Genomic DNA, 15,692 nt, shown 5'->3' with positions numbered 1-15,692 from the left:
ACAACTCTCCTGATTGGATAGGTCTTTGACAGAGTGACGTCGGCCAACGTGAGCTCGTTCCCCTGGTGCGATTGGTCTATATACCTTTACAAAATTCAGTAGTTCGCCGTTTTGTAAAGACTAGTTATTGCCAAAAGATAGTTTAAGGGCAGAACATTTAAAAAAGTTACATATAGTATGGACAGTAAAAGTGGGTCTTTGTGTGTATATCTATCATCCATCTTCTCTCTCTCTCTCTCTCTCTCTCTCTCTCTCTCTCTCTCTCTCTCTCTCTCTCTCTCTCTCTCTCCTCTCTCTCTCTCTCTCTCTCTCTCTCTCTCTCTCTCTCTCTCTCTCTCTCTCTCTCTCTCTCTCTCTCTCTCTCCCTCTGTCTCTCTCTCTTTCTCTCTTTCTCTCTCACTCGCTCGGTCGCTCTCTAGATATTTTGATATATATATTTACATACATAGCGTATATATATATATATATATATATATATATATATATATATATATATATATATATAGAGAGAGAGAGAGAGAGAGAGAGAGAGAGAGAGAGAGAGAGAGAGAGAGAGAGAGGGAGAGTGGAAGAGTGAAAGTGCGTGAGAGATTCAAATAAGTATATTTAATTAAAAGCTTCAATGTTTCCTTACTCACTCTATGGGAACTTTATCTAAAGTTTGCTCGTTAATTGGTATGATCCCATCTGTCGGTGAGCCAGCAGTTGAAGGAAGGGCCAAAGTCCCTCTTCTAATTAAGACCCATTCCAGTAATCTTAAAAATGTACCAAATAATGCCCCAAAGCCCCATCTTTTAAAAATCCAACTGCACAAAAAAAGAATATTCGGTCAGATTCTGTCAGTTTTTTAATAAGAATCTACCAAACACAATCTCAATGGCACGCCACATTTCACGCCACATGTCACGTCTCCAAACGCCGTGACGCGTCAAGAACATTTTCTTACCTCCTGGCGGCCTTTGGATAGGTCCTGGAGGCGTTTTTATTTTAGTCGGCAGCAATTGGAAAAACTGTTAAAAGGAGAAGGCGGGATAAACCTCACGGTTTGGCTTGACTTGTGCTTGTTGAACATACCCTTCAACATGAAAATATGTAGAGGAACAGAGCATGTGTCATTCTCACCTCACGGAATCAAATGCCAAAAGAGGTAGCTCTACTATCATCCAATTTGAATTAACTATTTAACTTTCAGTCGAATTCCTTAAATTACTTATGCATGATCTAATATTACTAGGCCAGAGCAGTTTTTAACAAGATGAACAAACGGAAGGAACCCTCCAAAGAGGTTATGCCTGTTTAATTCAGGACAAAAAATATCTTAATCAGTCTTTACCTATGCCCCTCTCCCAGGAGAGAGAAGAACGCAAGGATGACTCAAGAAAATAGACCAGTTGTAAAGCAATTAAAACTTGGCCTTTGGTTGAACTTTGTCTTGACCTTGTCACATCCCTCAGGCTTGGTGCTGTGGAAACGCTGACAGGCAGCTCTTGGTGGGGTCAAATTGACATTGTGAAGCTGCTGCAAAATCAACGTTCAGTACAGTAGGAGAGAAGATGACGTTTTTAAACGGGTTCCACATTGGCATCACATTTATACATACACAGGATCACAAGCTATATAATCATGTTATATTATGTTCATAATATAATATAAAATCATATTGTATGGTATTATACAGTATTATATGATAATATATGTGGTTGTCAAAATGGCCAGGCTTTACTCCAATTTTCTACATAGGCTTTCTTAGATGGCACTAGCTCAACTATTCAGTCAAAAAGGAAAAAAACATAAATAGACCACCAGAGGGAGACGTTCCCTAGCTTTGGGCCGCTTACGGCCCTTCTAAAAGTAGCCTTTTTCTGAAGGGCCATAACATTCATGACATGAAACACAACATGATGAGCATTCTGACATTCTGAGCATTTAGAAATGACCAGAAGATTAGAAGTTGAAATATGTCTCAACAATTAATACGTAATTTGAATATTTATCAGTCCATCTTTTAACCATTTGTAGTGTGATGTTTGTTTATATATTGGGTTAATTTGTTTGTTTTGTTTGCCTTAAATAAGTACAGTTAATTTAAACATCTTGGATAAAGAGCAATGGTTGGACAGTTTGAATATTCAGTTGGTTTCATCCATACCGCTGGATGCCCCTAATCCTACACACTCACCTTTAAATCGGTATGTATGGAAGTGGAATTGAGCTAAACAACCAAATCAACTTTTTTTTTCAAATCAAAGAATATTAAATGAAATCATTATTAGTGCAGTACTAAATCCTCCACATCCAATTCAACATTTTACCTGCAACGGTTTCGTATTAGTCCTTGTAAAGTTATTTCAGGGCATTTTTAAGGATGATAGCGCAGTCGATCTTTAACTAATGGATGAGAGAAAGTACATTGAATGTCAATGTTTTATCAGGAGACAGTGCCAATGGATCATAAGGGAGAAGTGGAGAGAGGTGGACAGATATAAGCTCACACAAGAGGACTTTGTGAAGCACGATGCAGGTTAAGAAGAACAGGGAGAGGAGATCGCACAGGATCTGTTCTGCAGGAGAGAGGGCATATTTTAGCTGTCTTGTTTGTCTCTTGAGCCTTTAAGACATCATAAAACCAACTTCAACACTCTTTTAGCTAGTAAAACATTATTTTTCCACTCCCTTTGTTTAACATCACATAACAAACTAACCTTTCCGATGCTTACATAAGTTATAAGAGGCAAAAACATCACTAGTTAAGTCAAGGTGACTTTTTAGCCAAGGTGTTATTTATTAATTATGTAGCCATTAGGCTATTCTTCAAGGTTTTTTCTTATTTAGTTACTTTTTTACAATTTGGAACCCCTGGTATAAAATTATCAGGTACCTTTGCAATAATATTCAGAATTTGACCACCACTATGCCAAATTATAAAATGGATATGGAAACCCAAGCTTAATAGTGTGTCTTTAGCCCCGGCCATTGCAGTAATCTAGTAGATGGTGCCTACTCCTCCAACAGGAACTCATCAGTTATGGATCATTAAAGTGGTCCTGCTTTGTTTCTCTATCTCTCAATGTGCATTTTATAGAACCCAAAGTAAATTACTTTCTCTGGTTTTCTTTATCCATTTTCATGTTGTTTTTTTCAAATAAATGTTTTCATTTCTGCACAAGCAGATTTTCTCCAAAGAGAATCCCCAATAATACGACACTCAAACGTTATGCTCCAGTGCATGTCTGCGTTGAATGCAGAAAACACATCCCTTGTGGGGTATTAAGTACTGAGTCAGGTGTTGGGGCACTGGGCTTGCTCCAGAGGCAGGGGGCGGGCAGGTGGTTTGATTAGAAGAGTGGGTAGGGGACGATAGAGACAGGCAGAGCAAAGGACTCCGGGCCGTGGTCCTCTTCTGTGCTGGTGGGGGGGCGCCCCCTTGACGTGATGTCACTGGTGTTTGTTGTTCCATGCTGCCACGGAGAGAGACTGCTCCTACTACTCATGGCCCACAGACAATGGTGTAAAGAGCATCTTTCAATCAGGGATCATGTTGGCCGCCTTCTTCCTGAACCTCCCCCTGCGTCAACTTCGAGCCAGGGATTTGCCCTTGTTATTTTTCCTGACTTGCTCATTGCAAATGCACATGTTTAAGGCCTCATGGTTGAGGCTAAATGACACATCCAGGCCATATCTGTGTTGTCTTGGGTCTTTCCATTCCTCCTCCTCAGATTCAGCCCAAGGAAAAGACAGAAAAACACTAATAAATACTTTGTCAACATTATGTTATTTTTAATCATTATTATTTGTAATGGTTATTATTACTGTTATTATTATGTGACAGAATTAAGTATCTTTCATAAAGTTGTTGTATTTCTGCTGTGTAGTGTTTATACTATTTCACACCACACTTAGTTTCACACTACTCAGTCTTTGGTGAGACTTTTATTTTTTCTCATGTATCCACTGGGGAAAAACAGCTACGCTAGGGTCTCTTTATTGAGATGAATATTCCTGAGGACCTGGCAATCATCAGGCCCTGGCTACATAATAATATAATAATCAACAGCGTAATGGAATCACATCATGGGGGCCACTTGGGGATATTACCTCATGCTGGGCCGTCGGAGCGCCTACTCTGAGAATATAAAAGAAAACATTTGTGAAGCCCTCCCATTCATCTTTATGCATCTGCAGGAAATTGGCCTTATATGCGCTCTACCCTCTCTCAGATAGAATATGACAAAAATGGTTAATGCCACCTTCTCCTGGGCCCATCATCATCATCCTCAAAGTTTCCATGTGGAACATTAGCATCCATTTTCTCCTCCGCCAAACTTATAATTTGGAGATTCCTAGACTGTGTTTTCCCGAGCATTAGCATAGCGTTTCCTCTTGTTTCTGAAGCACATCTATCACAATCACGTTCCTCTCTTTCACCCAAGGTAAAATATAAAAAAATAAAAAAAATAACTTTCTTCCCCCTGCCAGAGACTCCCACAGCCATCCATCCTCTGCCTTCATGCCTCCTAACGCGACACAATTAATCATGCTGTCAGCCAATGTATGCACCAGTGCTGGCGAGGGCCCCAGGTTACCAGGCACACGGTGCCGTTCACACAGAGATAGCCGAGACGGTGACCCACTCCATCGTTATGTGGGTCCAGATTAACATTTCATTATCTCATCCAGTGTTTGCGGGGGTGGGGGTGAGTGGGGGGAGGAGCTGTCTCAATGTGATGGATCTGTCAGCACCCACTGTTTGTTTAAGTTTAAGTATTCTATCCAAAACCCCCCTTTTTCCTTTGTGTTCCGATTTTACGATGTGCGATCAGAATCATTGAATAACAGAAATCTATATTTATGCATTTTAATCCCCTGCCTTGTTTATTCCCCACTGGCTCATGGTTGATCGCACAGCATCAGCCCTCTGAATCATTCCTGCGCTTCTCTATCTTCAGACATCTGCACGTGGGTATAACAGTTGGTTCCCCATCAGGGTGTATAAAATAACATCTCTGTGGTTTCCCCATCAGGGTATAACAGGACATCTCTGTGGTTTCCCCATCAGGGTATAACAGAACATGTCAGTGGGTTCTCATCACGGTTTAACAGAACATCTCAGTGGGTTCTCATCAGGGTATAACAGAACATGTCAGTGGGTTCTCATCAGGGTATAACAGAACATGTCAGTGGGTTCTCATCAGGGTATAACAGAACATGTCAGTGGGTTCTCATCAGGGTATAACAGAACATGTCAGTGGGTTCTCATCAGGGTATAACAGGACATCTCAGTGGGTTCTCATCAGGGTATAACAGAACATCTCAGTGGGTTCTCATCAGGGTATAACAGAACACGTCAGTGGGTTCTCATCAGGGTATAACAGAACATGTCAGTGGGTTCTCATCAGGGTATGGGTTCTCCACTAGGGTACCCCCCCTAATGCAGAGGACGGGACGCCCATGACAGCCATGACACTGCCAGCAAATAGTTTTTTGGGTAGGCTGCTGCTGGTAGTCTAATTAAATTAACATATACAGTATATACAAATAAAGTCTAAAAAACTGTAGGTGTTCAGCCAGTTCTTTACCAGCAGAGATTGGCTTTATCAGTCTCTCCCAACCTCTCTACAAAAGGCGTTTATCGTGGGGGCCGTCCCATCGTCCTGTCTCCATTAAGCGGCAGCTCTGTTATTAGGGGATGGAGATCAGTGAGGATGAGGGGGGGCCGAAGACAACCTCAACCGATCATTAGGAAAACAATGATCCCTCTCTACTCGACCAATAGGATGGCTGTATCCCTATCGGGGGATCTGATATGAGTCAGCTTTAAGCTTGCCGGGGGCCTGTTGATGGGTCTGTGTGTGTGTGTGTGTGTGTGTGTGTGTGTGTGTGTGTGTGTGTGTGTGTGTGTGTGTGTGTGTGTGTGTGTGCGTGTGCGTGTGCGTGTGCGCGTGCGCGTGCGCGTGCGCGTGCGCGTGCACGTGCACGTGCGTGTGCGTGTGCGTGTGCGTGTGCGTGTGCGTGTGCGTGTGCGTGTGCGTGTGTGTGTGTGTGTGTGTGTGTGTGTGTGTGTGTGTTGGTGTATGGTGTTGGTTGTTGAGGTGGTGGATAAATTTTTGTCCAATTTGATGTACAATACAGTGAAAAGATGAGGGCTGATGTGAAAATTCCTTCATGTCGTTATTTATTTAGTTTAGGAAGGTTTGGCCATTACAGAGCAACATAACCTTCATCCAGTGGAATGTCTTCAAGAGAAAATGGTAAAATATCCAGCCTGTTGTTTTACCGTTAACTGAGATCAAACCGAAGGCCGCCCGAGCTCCACTCCTTAATATGTGATTATTTGGTGACAAGCGTTCATCCAGATGGGAGGGTAAAGTGTTTTTTGATGGTGGAGACAACACTGAAGCCTGTGTTTATCCACACAAAAACAGATGTCACGCTCCTGCTTCACAGGAAGAACATCACATCACTGTGCCCGGGTGATTACATGCTCTGCCAAACTTAGATTAGAGACGATATCATTAGGTATGAAAGCCCAGCAACATCGCTGAGTCGGAATTAACCTCTACCAGCGCTATAACTGGCTCATATCGGGCTGTCTCTCTTGGTGGAAGGGTTTCCCGTTTCTGGATATTATATTTAAGGTTTAGATTATGATTTAATTGTTTTATTTATGTGTGATAAATAAAGATAGACCTAATAATTTCACGCGCTTATTTTAAAGGAGCAGTCTTTGTGTTTAATCTTTGTAACCGCCTCTACTGGCTTCACTTAAACCGCTGTTACCAATACTTTTTGTCGAAAAGATTTAGTTGTGCCCATTGTGCCGTTGAGCAGTTAGCCCTCACAACAAATGTAAACAAGATAATTAGTTCTTCTGTCTTTTGGAATCAACGCACTGAAGTGCTACTGTGATGGTTAATGTTTGCAAACAAAACTTCTTACTTGATGGTAGGATCCCAAGAGAAATGCGTTGATTAAAAAATGTGTGGATTACAAGTCGGATGTCAAATCATTAAGAGGATTGCGAAAAATACCAATTTGTGTAGAAATTGGGCTTGGACTCATTAATCCTTGAACTGCATTTGGTTCCTGAGGATTTGACATTGCATTAAACCTGTTGTAGTTTCCGTGGCTACAGATATACGTCTGAAGAGAATGAGCATGACTTAATTTGCTATTTAATCCCCAGAATCTCCCACTCCCTGCATCTGTTAAACGTAACGACCCAATGCATTCTGAACCGACATCCCCTTATCAGTGGTTATGCCCCAAACAGCCGGGGCAGCGGGGCCCTGGGAGAGCGCTCCACCGAGGATCCTGGAGATAAACACGGCAGCGCGGTGAACCTTTCCTCAAGACCTGCTCTCCAGGCAGGGAGCTATTGCACTGGGGAAACATTGAACCGTTAGAGTTCACAGTTATTATGATTGCATTGGCCAGGCTAGGATCCCATACATGTGAACATATATTCTAGCTGTGAAATAAGGGCGGCAGACTCTTGGCTGTGCATCATTGAGACGAAGTTCTCGGCTGATGACTACATTGTAGATTAATTTTAAGGGAAAGTTTCATTTGTGTACTATATATACTAAAAACCACTTTGTTTTGTTTTGTTTGCCAATCTCCCTCATTCCCATATCATTCAGCCAACAGTTGATGCTGAATAAAGATGGTTTCTTCATTAAATTCCCCCCAGATTGGTTTACCGTGAATTACTCGTCTCTATGATTGATTCTATATGCTCGATGTTTCAAATTAATTTGTAGAATATGGTCTGTGCTATATCTGCTGATATGGCAAGTTTATTTATACAGTTCTGTGTTGGAACACAGAATTAATCATGGAAAAGTAATCCTGGATTGTGCAAATTATATGGAAACGATTTACAGCACTTTAGGCTACACTTTTATTTTATGTTCTAAAAAAAATCCCCTTCAACAGTTGAGTAACATGAGCAGGTTCTTCACAAGTTGGAAAAGAGACTTATCACAACAACCTCTTGTCTCAAGAGTGTCTTGTCTTTCTCTGTAAAGGCACCAGACTTTACAGACACAGTGTCACCATATGACTCTGCTTCAGGTTCCAATTACAGCGCGGTCCTTTCCCCGCCCTTTCTTTAACTTTCTCGCTCTGTTTCACATTAAAACGACTCCACAGGTGTTCCTGCGCCTCATTTTGGCTTCCAGAGGGAAATAATCTCTTTTCATATTCCCTCTTTCTCTTACACATGCAGAAATCTGCCAGTACCTTTTCAAGACTCAGTATTCCATTTCCTATGGCTTACAAAGTGAAAGCGTTATACCTATACTACCCCCTACTAGGATGCTACCGGGACGAGGTGGAGGCATGAGGTGGAGGCATATGGCTTACAAAGTGAAAGCGTCATACCTATACCCCCTACTAGGATGCTACCGGGACGAGGTGGAGGCATGATGCAGGAATATCGGTATTGAGGTTGGGGGAGAGATTCCCTCTTTAAGATGAGGTCTGGCTCAAACAGTGGCTCCTGGCAGTGAGAGTCTCAATATATACATGGGAGATTTGGCCCAGGGCCCATTTCAACTGGAAAAGAATCAAATACAAAATATTATGATGATCACAATCCAACGGGGCGGTCAATGCCACCCTCAGCGTGGTGCCACCTTCAGCGTGGTGAGTGTCACTGGGTTATTGAAATAACACACTGTGGATGACTTGACTATTTTTTGTTTTATCCTTGTCCTTTGGGGACTCAGAGAACTGAAATAGTTAGCTTGTATTCGGATATAAAGCCCAAAGGCCTCTCGTAATACGCGTTGGCAGGTTCCTTTGTTCACAGATCATCTGCTGTCTCGTCGCCAGGGAGCATCGCTTGCACAAACAAAATACAACACAACATAACACAAAAGAAAACACTCACACACACACACTCACACACACTCACACACACTCACACGGTTTTGGGCCTCGTGTCACTAATGAGCTACAAAACAAGTCAAAATAGAAGTATATTTTTTCCTCATAGCCCCACAGCGGAGTTAAGAATCTTGATTGACGCATTGTGACAAAGACGTCCATACAGACACACACACACACAAACACACACACACACACACACTCACACACACACACACACACACACACACACACACACCCAACCACACAGGCACACGCACACACACACACACACACACACACACACACACACACACACACACACACACACACACACACACACACACACACACACACACACACACACACACACACACACACACACACACACACACACACAAAAAGGAACACATGATGCACACGGTCACTTTATAGAAATCCTGATATCACCCCTTCAGGACTTGAAGTTGGGAAGTGCCCATGTTGATTAGCATAGCTTTGAGTGGGCCAAGTCTTTGTCATGCGTTTGCCACTCTGAATCAAGTTCAACATCCGCAGCCACCAGGCTGTCACTGCCTGAAGATTTCCCACAGATGAAGTGGATTTGCATATCAAACCCAGGACCTCATGTGGCCCGACCTCCTCCTTTGCTCAGAAAAATATGCCCACACCTGCTTCAACATGATGAGTAAGACCGCTCCCCACGCCTCCCTCCATAACCCCTCTGCATTTATAGTCTGTGGGCCGACGTATTAAGGAAATCATTTTTAAGGGGAAATGTGATGGTTCGTTAGTTAGTGTTACTAACTGAACGGGTTGATGTGGGATCTGCAGTGGTCCAAATTACTACATTAATTTACCATTAGGGCACACACGCAAGTTGTTGTTTTTATTTCTCTCCCCAGTAAAGTAGTCTGGAGCACTGGAGTGCTAAATTATTCAGAGATGGTATACGACTTTCACACTATTCTGTATTCTTTCTGACTGTGACACCATGAATAATTAACTGTGAACGGAGACTAGCCCACACAATTAAATGTAAAGGCGTGAATCATTGTTTTATTCTTCTAAACATATGAATATTGCCGGCCAAAAGCAAGGATCCTGAACATTTCTGTGTATGGTTCTAAATTACCTCCAGACCATTTTCTATGGCGATAGATTTATCTTCATATCTTTGTTTTACAAAGTGAGCATGTTGTAGTGAGTATGTACCCATCTACTCAGAACACACAACCGCCAAAGATATGATGACCATGTGAGAAATAACGCAATCGAAACGGCTCCGTCACTTTTATGGATCTGGAGCTGAAAGTGCAGTGATCGATAGCCGTAGAACGTCGACCCCGTCTCATCGGCATTCAGCGCCTCTGAGCCACCCAGGATGAAGGGATTTGATACTTGACGCTTTCATCATTGGACCCCCTGTGGTGTGAGCCCATACATTCCCACATCAGTAGCCTGTCCATTGTAAACACAACCCGGGGCCATCGGACCCGGCGATGGCGTGGCGGGGGAATAAAGGAGGACTTCACTATCAGCTGGAGCAGATGCACCAGCGTAAAGGACTTCTTTGAAGAAGACCCATAGCCAGGAACAATGTGTTGTTGGTTTGGGCCCTGGTTATCACCTTTGGGGCCTGTGTATATCTAATCCAGGGACAGCACATGAGATCGTGGTTCAACAAGGGGCAAGAGGGAACCAGTGTGATTTGGTTCCCTGTCTGTCAATTGAAGATTTTTTACACTGCTCATCAGAAATCCCAGCACATTCAGATTGGCGTGTAATTATTCTTCCCATTCCTGGTTAAGCTAATTAAAATTACTTTTGATGAATATTTAATTGAGAGCATCATTAGATGTTAAAGGTCATGTACATTTAACAAGGAGATCGCCAGGAAACAATGGAAAAGTCAAGTTAATTAGTGTGAACTTTTCTGCACACAGTCCGGATGCATATGGGAGAGTCAACACATGACGTAATGCACCAAGGTGGAGGGCAAAACGCCTTTAGAGTCGTAATAATAAGGCACAAACATGCACACGCACACACACACACACACACACACACACACACACACACACACGGACGCACGCGCGCACGCACGCACGCACGCACACACACACACACACACACGCACACACACACACACACACACGCAAACAAACACACATAAACAAACTGTGTTGCGGGTCCTGGGATCTTGTTGATTCGACGCAACACATGAGATGGGTGTCATGCCAGTGTGGGTCGTTAAGTCACAGGTGGCTTCAACACTTCCCAGGGGGGCCGGGCGGACCCCGGGGGGACAATATGAGAAGAGGCCTGAGAAAAACAAGCCCAGGGGTCCTCGTGAAGGTGTTTTCATTAAAACACTCTGAGAAGGTGACATGGGGGTTGAGGGGGGGCAGGAGCAATCGGGGAATAGAGGGCAGAGAGAGAGAGAGAGAGAGAGAGAGAGAGAGAGAGAGAGAGAGAGAGAGGAGAGAGAGAGAGAGAGGAGAGAGAGAGAGAGAGAGAGGGGGGGAGAGAGAGAGAGAGAGAGAGAGGAGAGAGAGAGAGAGAGAGAGAGAGAGAGAGAGAGAGAGAGAGGGAAGGGAGTTAGAGAGATGGGGAGGGAGAGAGATGGAGAATTATAGAAAGGGTAGGGAGAGAGAGAGAACAGAGAGAGCTATAGAGGGGGCAGGGAGAAAGAGAGAGAGAGAGAGAGAGAGAGAGAGAGAGAGAGAGAGAGAGAGAGAGAGAGAGAGAGAGAGAGAGAGAGAGAGAGAGAGAGAGAGAGAGAGAGAGAGAGAGAGAGAGAGAGAGAGAGAGAGAGAGAGAGAGAGAGAGAGGGGGTGTGTGAAGAGAAGAGGAGGGATTAGGGCTTAACCTCTTGTTGGAATATCGACTGTTGCCGTGTGAACTCCTCTCATATCTTTAATGTGGCATCTTTCTTAAGAAGAGGAATGATGCAATTCTTCTGTCAATGGGAATACCTGGAGGCATGAGGGATTCATTAAGCCCCCCCCACACACACACTGCTGTGTAGATGCGCCATGCGCATGCACGTGCATACAAGGGATAACAATAAATACATCTTGGCTCATATTTTCAGGAAGAGGATTTTGTCTTGCATCCAGTCACACAACAAGACATTAAGAGGCACAACAGGAAAACACACACACACACACACACACACACACACACACACACACACACACACACACACACACACACACACCACACACACACACACACACACACACACACACACACACACACACACATGTATAAAAAATAACCACACATGCGCCGAAGCCCCCGCAAACGCGCGAGTGTGCACTGGAGAAAACCCCCGCAAGAAGGGGGGGAAGATTCAGCGAATGGTCGGCGATGACATGTTTTATTTGTCTCGTGTATCCCACGCTGCCGCTCGTGTTGGGAGAGCTCATCCCCTCGGATGAGCACACACACAACCACACACACACACACCAACACACACTCACCACCGAGGATGCAGACGAGAGCATGAGTTCGGACCGAGCGCAGGATGACACGGTCTGTCAGAAAGCCGTGACCCTAATCGTTGACCTTTGTCTGGCCGACGGGGAGCTGCTCGCTCAGGACACCTGCCAGGATTTCTTCTTCCTGTTGTCCAAACAGAGCTCCGACCACCCAGAACCAGGTAAGTGATTTCTGGCTGGTTTGTTTCATTAGGGTAAGGGTTAGACAAATATATATGTGTATAGATGTCTATCTGTATTCTTCAATTAGGGCTCTATATATATATATATATTTATATATATATACATATCTATAAATGTATCTGCATCTGGAGTTAGGGTTATATATATATAGATATTAATAGATATCTCTATTTATATGTATAGATATTTATCTGTATCCATGAATTAAGGTGAAATATATATATATATTTGTATCTGGAGATAGGGTTATATATATATATAAATGTATCGATATATATCTATATCCATGAGTTATGCTGAATGCTGTTCCTCAATTCTAGGATTTGTCCCTCTTTGCGCCTTTCTGTTAGATTTCATCCATTCTTTGACGTTCCCGGTAGTTTTCATGCAGATCCAATACTGACCGTATCTTCTGAAAAGTCCTAATCCTGCCTTCACAAGGTGAAATAAAGCATTAACATCTTCTTATATTATTCTATAGTGTTCCCTTGTGCCCTCCATAGACACTTGCTTGTCTTCCGCCTTAATGAGTTTCCTGACCTCAAGGCAAAACAGACAGCAATAGTAGTATATAACAGACTCATCAGTTGCTGGGTGACCACAGCCTCTGTATCATTAATAGATAAACCCTGAGGCTAAATATCGCCAGCTGATGTCCCCCAGTGCAGTTTGGGTCGTCCGTCAGAATGGAAAAGGTTCCTACTGATAATGTATTATTTTCTTTTGGCTTGGATGACTCTTTGGAAGAACTTATTCAGGAAGTTACTTGGGTGAAGATTAATAGTAAGCATCTGCCTAATCCAATCCACCTTCAGCGCACCTCACATAATCTCGTAATTATTCATGAGGGATATTTTGTATTTTTAATTTGACCGTTACTCCAGGGTTCTTCCTCTGCAGCAGCCTGACATTTCCAAACTGTGAGTCCTTTTGCATCCCAGACAGATCCAAAATCCTGTGGTTGTTGTGGTTTTAGAAGGACCAATCTCAAATTCCTTTTGCAGAGGCGTATCCTAGTGCCGTACTCAGTAGTAAGCACGAGTAGACTGTAGTAGTGGTGTCTCTAACACATTCATGCATGACATGCCTTGTGAGTGCTGTTCATGTCAAAGATCTGTGTTATGAACATATTTTATTTATGTAACAACCTGGTGACCGTGTCCTCAACTGTGAAGCATACATCATTCATTGGGATCTGGAGACGCTGGGTTTAGCAAACAATAAAAGCAGATCATTACAAGTCTTAAACTAAATTGCACCCTTGTGTCTCATGCGCTTGGAAAAATAATTGAGTGGGATCTCGACGATGATCATCACTCATAAACAGCCCATCATAGTCTTTGAATGGATGCTTTCTCCATTTACACACATGCTATAACATGGCTTCATCGCACACGCATGTCCGCGTTGATGCGTTGTGGATTAGTGCAGTGGATTAGAAACCGCGGTCGGACGGCTCAGCGTGTCTCCCTGTGAGTGAGAGTCTTGCTGTGACACGAGGTCTGCAGGCAGGTGCGGAGAGAACATGTCATTCAAAAGGAGGAGCCGGGGCGCGTAGACCCCCCCCCCCCCCCCCCCCGCCCCACCTTCTCCCTTCCTGTTTACGGACTGCATGTCACACCACTCCTGACCCAATCTTCTGTCACGTCACATCATCCTCACTGACCGAGTCGGAACGCCAGTGCTGCTGGCGGCGGCTATTGCGCCGCGGGGACATTAAATGCCATTGCATGTTACCCGGGCCGTCGCTGTGAATCTCTTCTGCCACATGGAATCCAAACACAAGCTGCTTCTCATATCGTGGACAGGGACATGCAGAGGAAGGGGGGATGGACAAACAGTCTCCCCCCTGTGTATTTTACACGGTGCACTGCACACATTGCAGAGGGACCCAAGTGCAGGAGTGAGTGAAGTGATGGTGCGCACTGCACTCGTCCCCGTGCGGCAGTGGCAAGCTCGGGGTTCGGGGCCAGCGGGAGCTTCCAGTTCACATACCGGAGCGGTTTACGGTTCTGCTACATGTAATATAAATCTGTGTTTCATTATTTCCCTCCAAAGTGTGGTTCTTTGTCACAGATGATGAACGTAATGGCTATCGCTTGTTACTCTACTGATGTGATCTATAAGATACTCAATTAGAAACAACCTCATTGTCATTTTTTTTTTTACGCAAAAGTATGGTTGTACTCTTTCCCCCCTGCCCGTCGGGAGATGGGGATGGCTTTGATGTTTTGGTCCTAAAGAAAAGTTATTTTCCCTTCTCAGTGCGAATGCAAAATAAACTTTTGCATTGTTGACAGGCAGATCTACGACACCCTTCAAGCAGAAGCCAATGAATTCTAAGTAAGCACACTAATATACACCTCTCCTGCCTGTTGGCTCTTAATATAGCTCCCTGAGTCCCCCGACCGCGGTCTACCATTGTGATCAGTGCTGATAACGTTATTAGGGATCAGGGAGCCTTTCTCAGGCAGCCTGTGTCTTGATATAGCTGAGAGATTATAGCCTATGCCTGGCCTCTGTAATTTGGTGAATCAGTGCGCTGCTTTCAGGCTAGCAACGACAGCGCACTGGGCTAGGAAACCGGCAGGGACACCTAACCCGGGCTCTTGGAAGCTTTTCGCTTCCGTGATCGGCTGCCTTCCTGAGATATTGATATTCACTACGTAGTCGTGAAGCTCAACATGAACGCGACGCTCTCCAATGAAACCTGTGGGAGCCATAGAGAGGCAGAACGCATGTATAGTCACACACACACAAACCCACAAACCAACAAACATATGTTAATTACATGGTCACACACATACAATCACTCACAAACACACACACGCCTACACATTACCTGTGTAAAAAAACGCATGCCTATAAACACACAAACACACACACACACACACACACACACACACACACACACACACACACACACAAACACACACATGCCCATGCTCACACACACTTACTCACACAGACAGACAGACACACACACGCACACACAAACACACACACACACACACACACACACACACACACACACACACACACACAGCACACACACACACACACACACACACACACACACACACACACACACACACACACACACACACACACACACACACACACACACACACACAC

At 43.9% G+C, this 15,692-nt stretch overlaps 1 protein-coding gene across 1 annotated transcript in view; it reads left to right on the top strand.

Annotated features, from left to right (window-relative positions):
• The first annotated feature begins 12,378 nt into the window (after positions 1-12,378).
• syt6a (synaptotagmin VIa) overlaps positions 12,379-15,692 on the top strand; it is a 52,981-nt gene continuing 49,667 nt past the window's right edge. Inside the window, exon 1 of the mRNA XM_056601316.1 lies at positions 12,379-12,535. Coding sequence (XP_056457291.1) covers positions 12,379-12,535 — 157 coding nt within the window. The remainder of the gene's footprint in view (positions 12,536-15,692) is intronic.

Source organism: Gadus chalcogrammus, chromosome 1, assembly GCF_026213295.1.
Source record: "Gadus chalcogrammus isolate NIFS_2021 chromosome 1, NIFS_Gcha_1.0, whole genome shotgun sequence".
NCBI classification, from domain to species: Eukaryota; Metazoa; Chordata; class Actinopteri; order Gadiformes; family Gadidae; genus Gadus; species Gadus chalcogrammus.
Note: the sequence above shows the minus strand (reverse complement) of the source record. Positions and strands in the feature narration are given on the sequence as shown.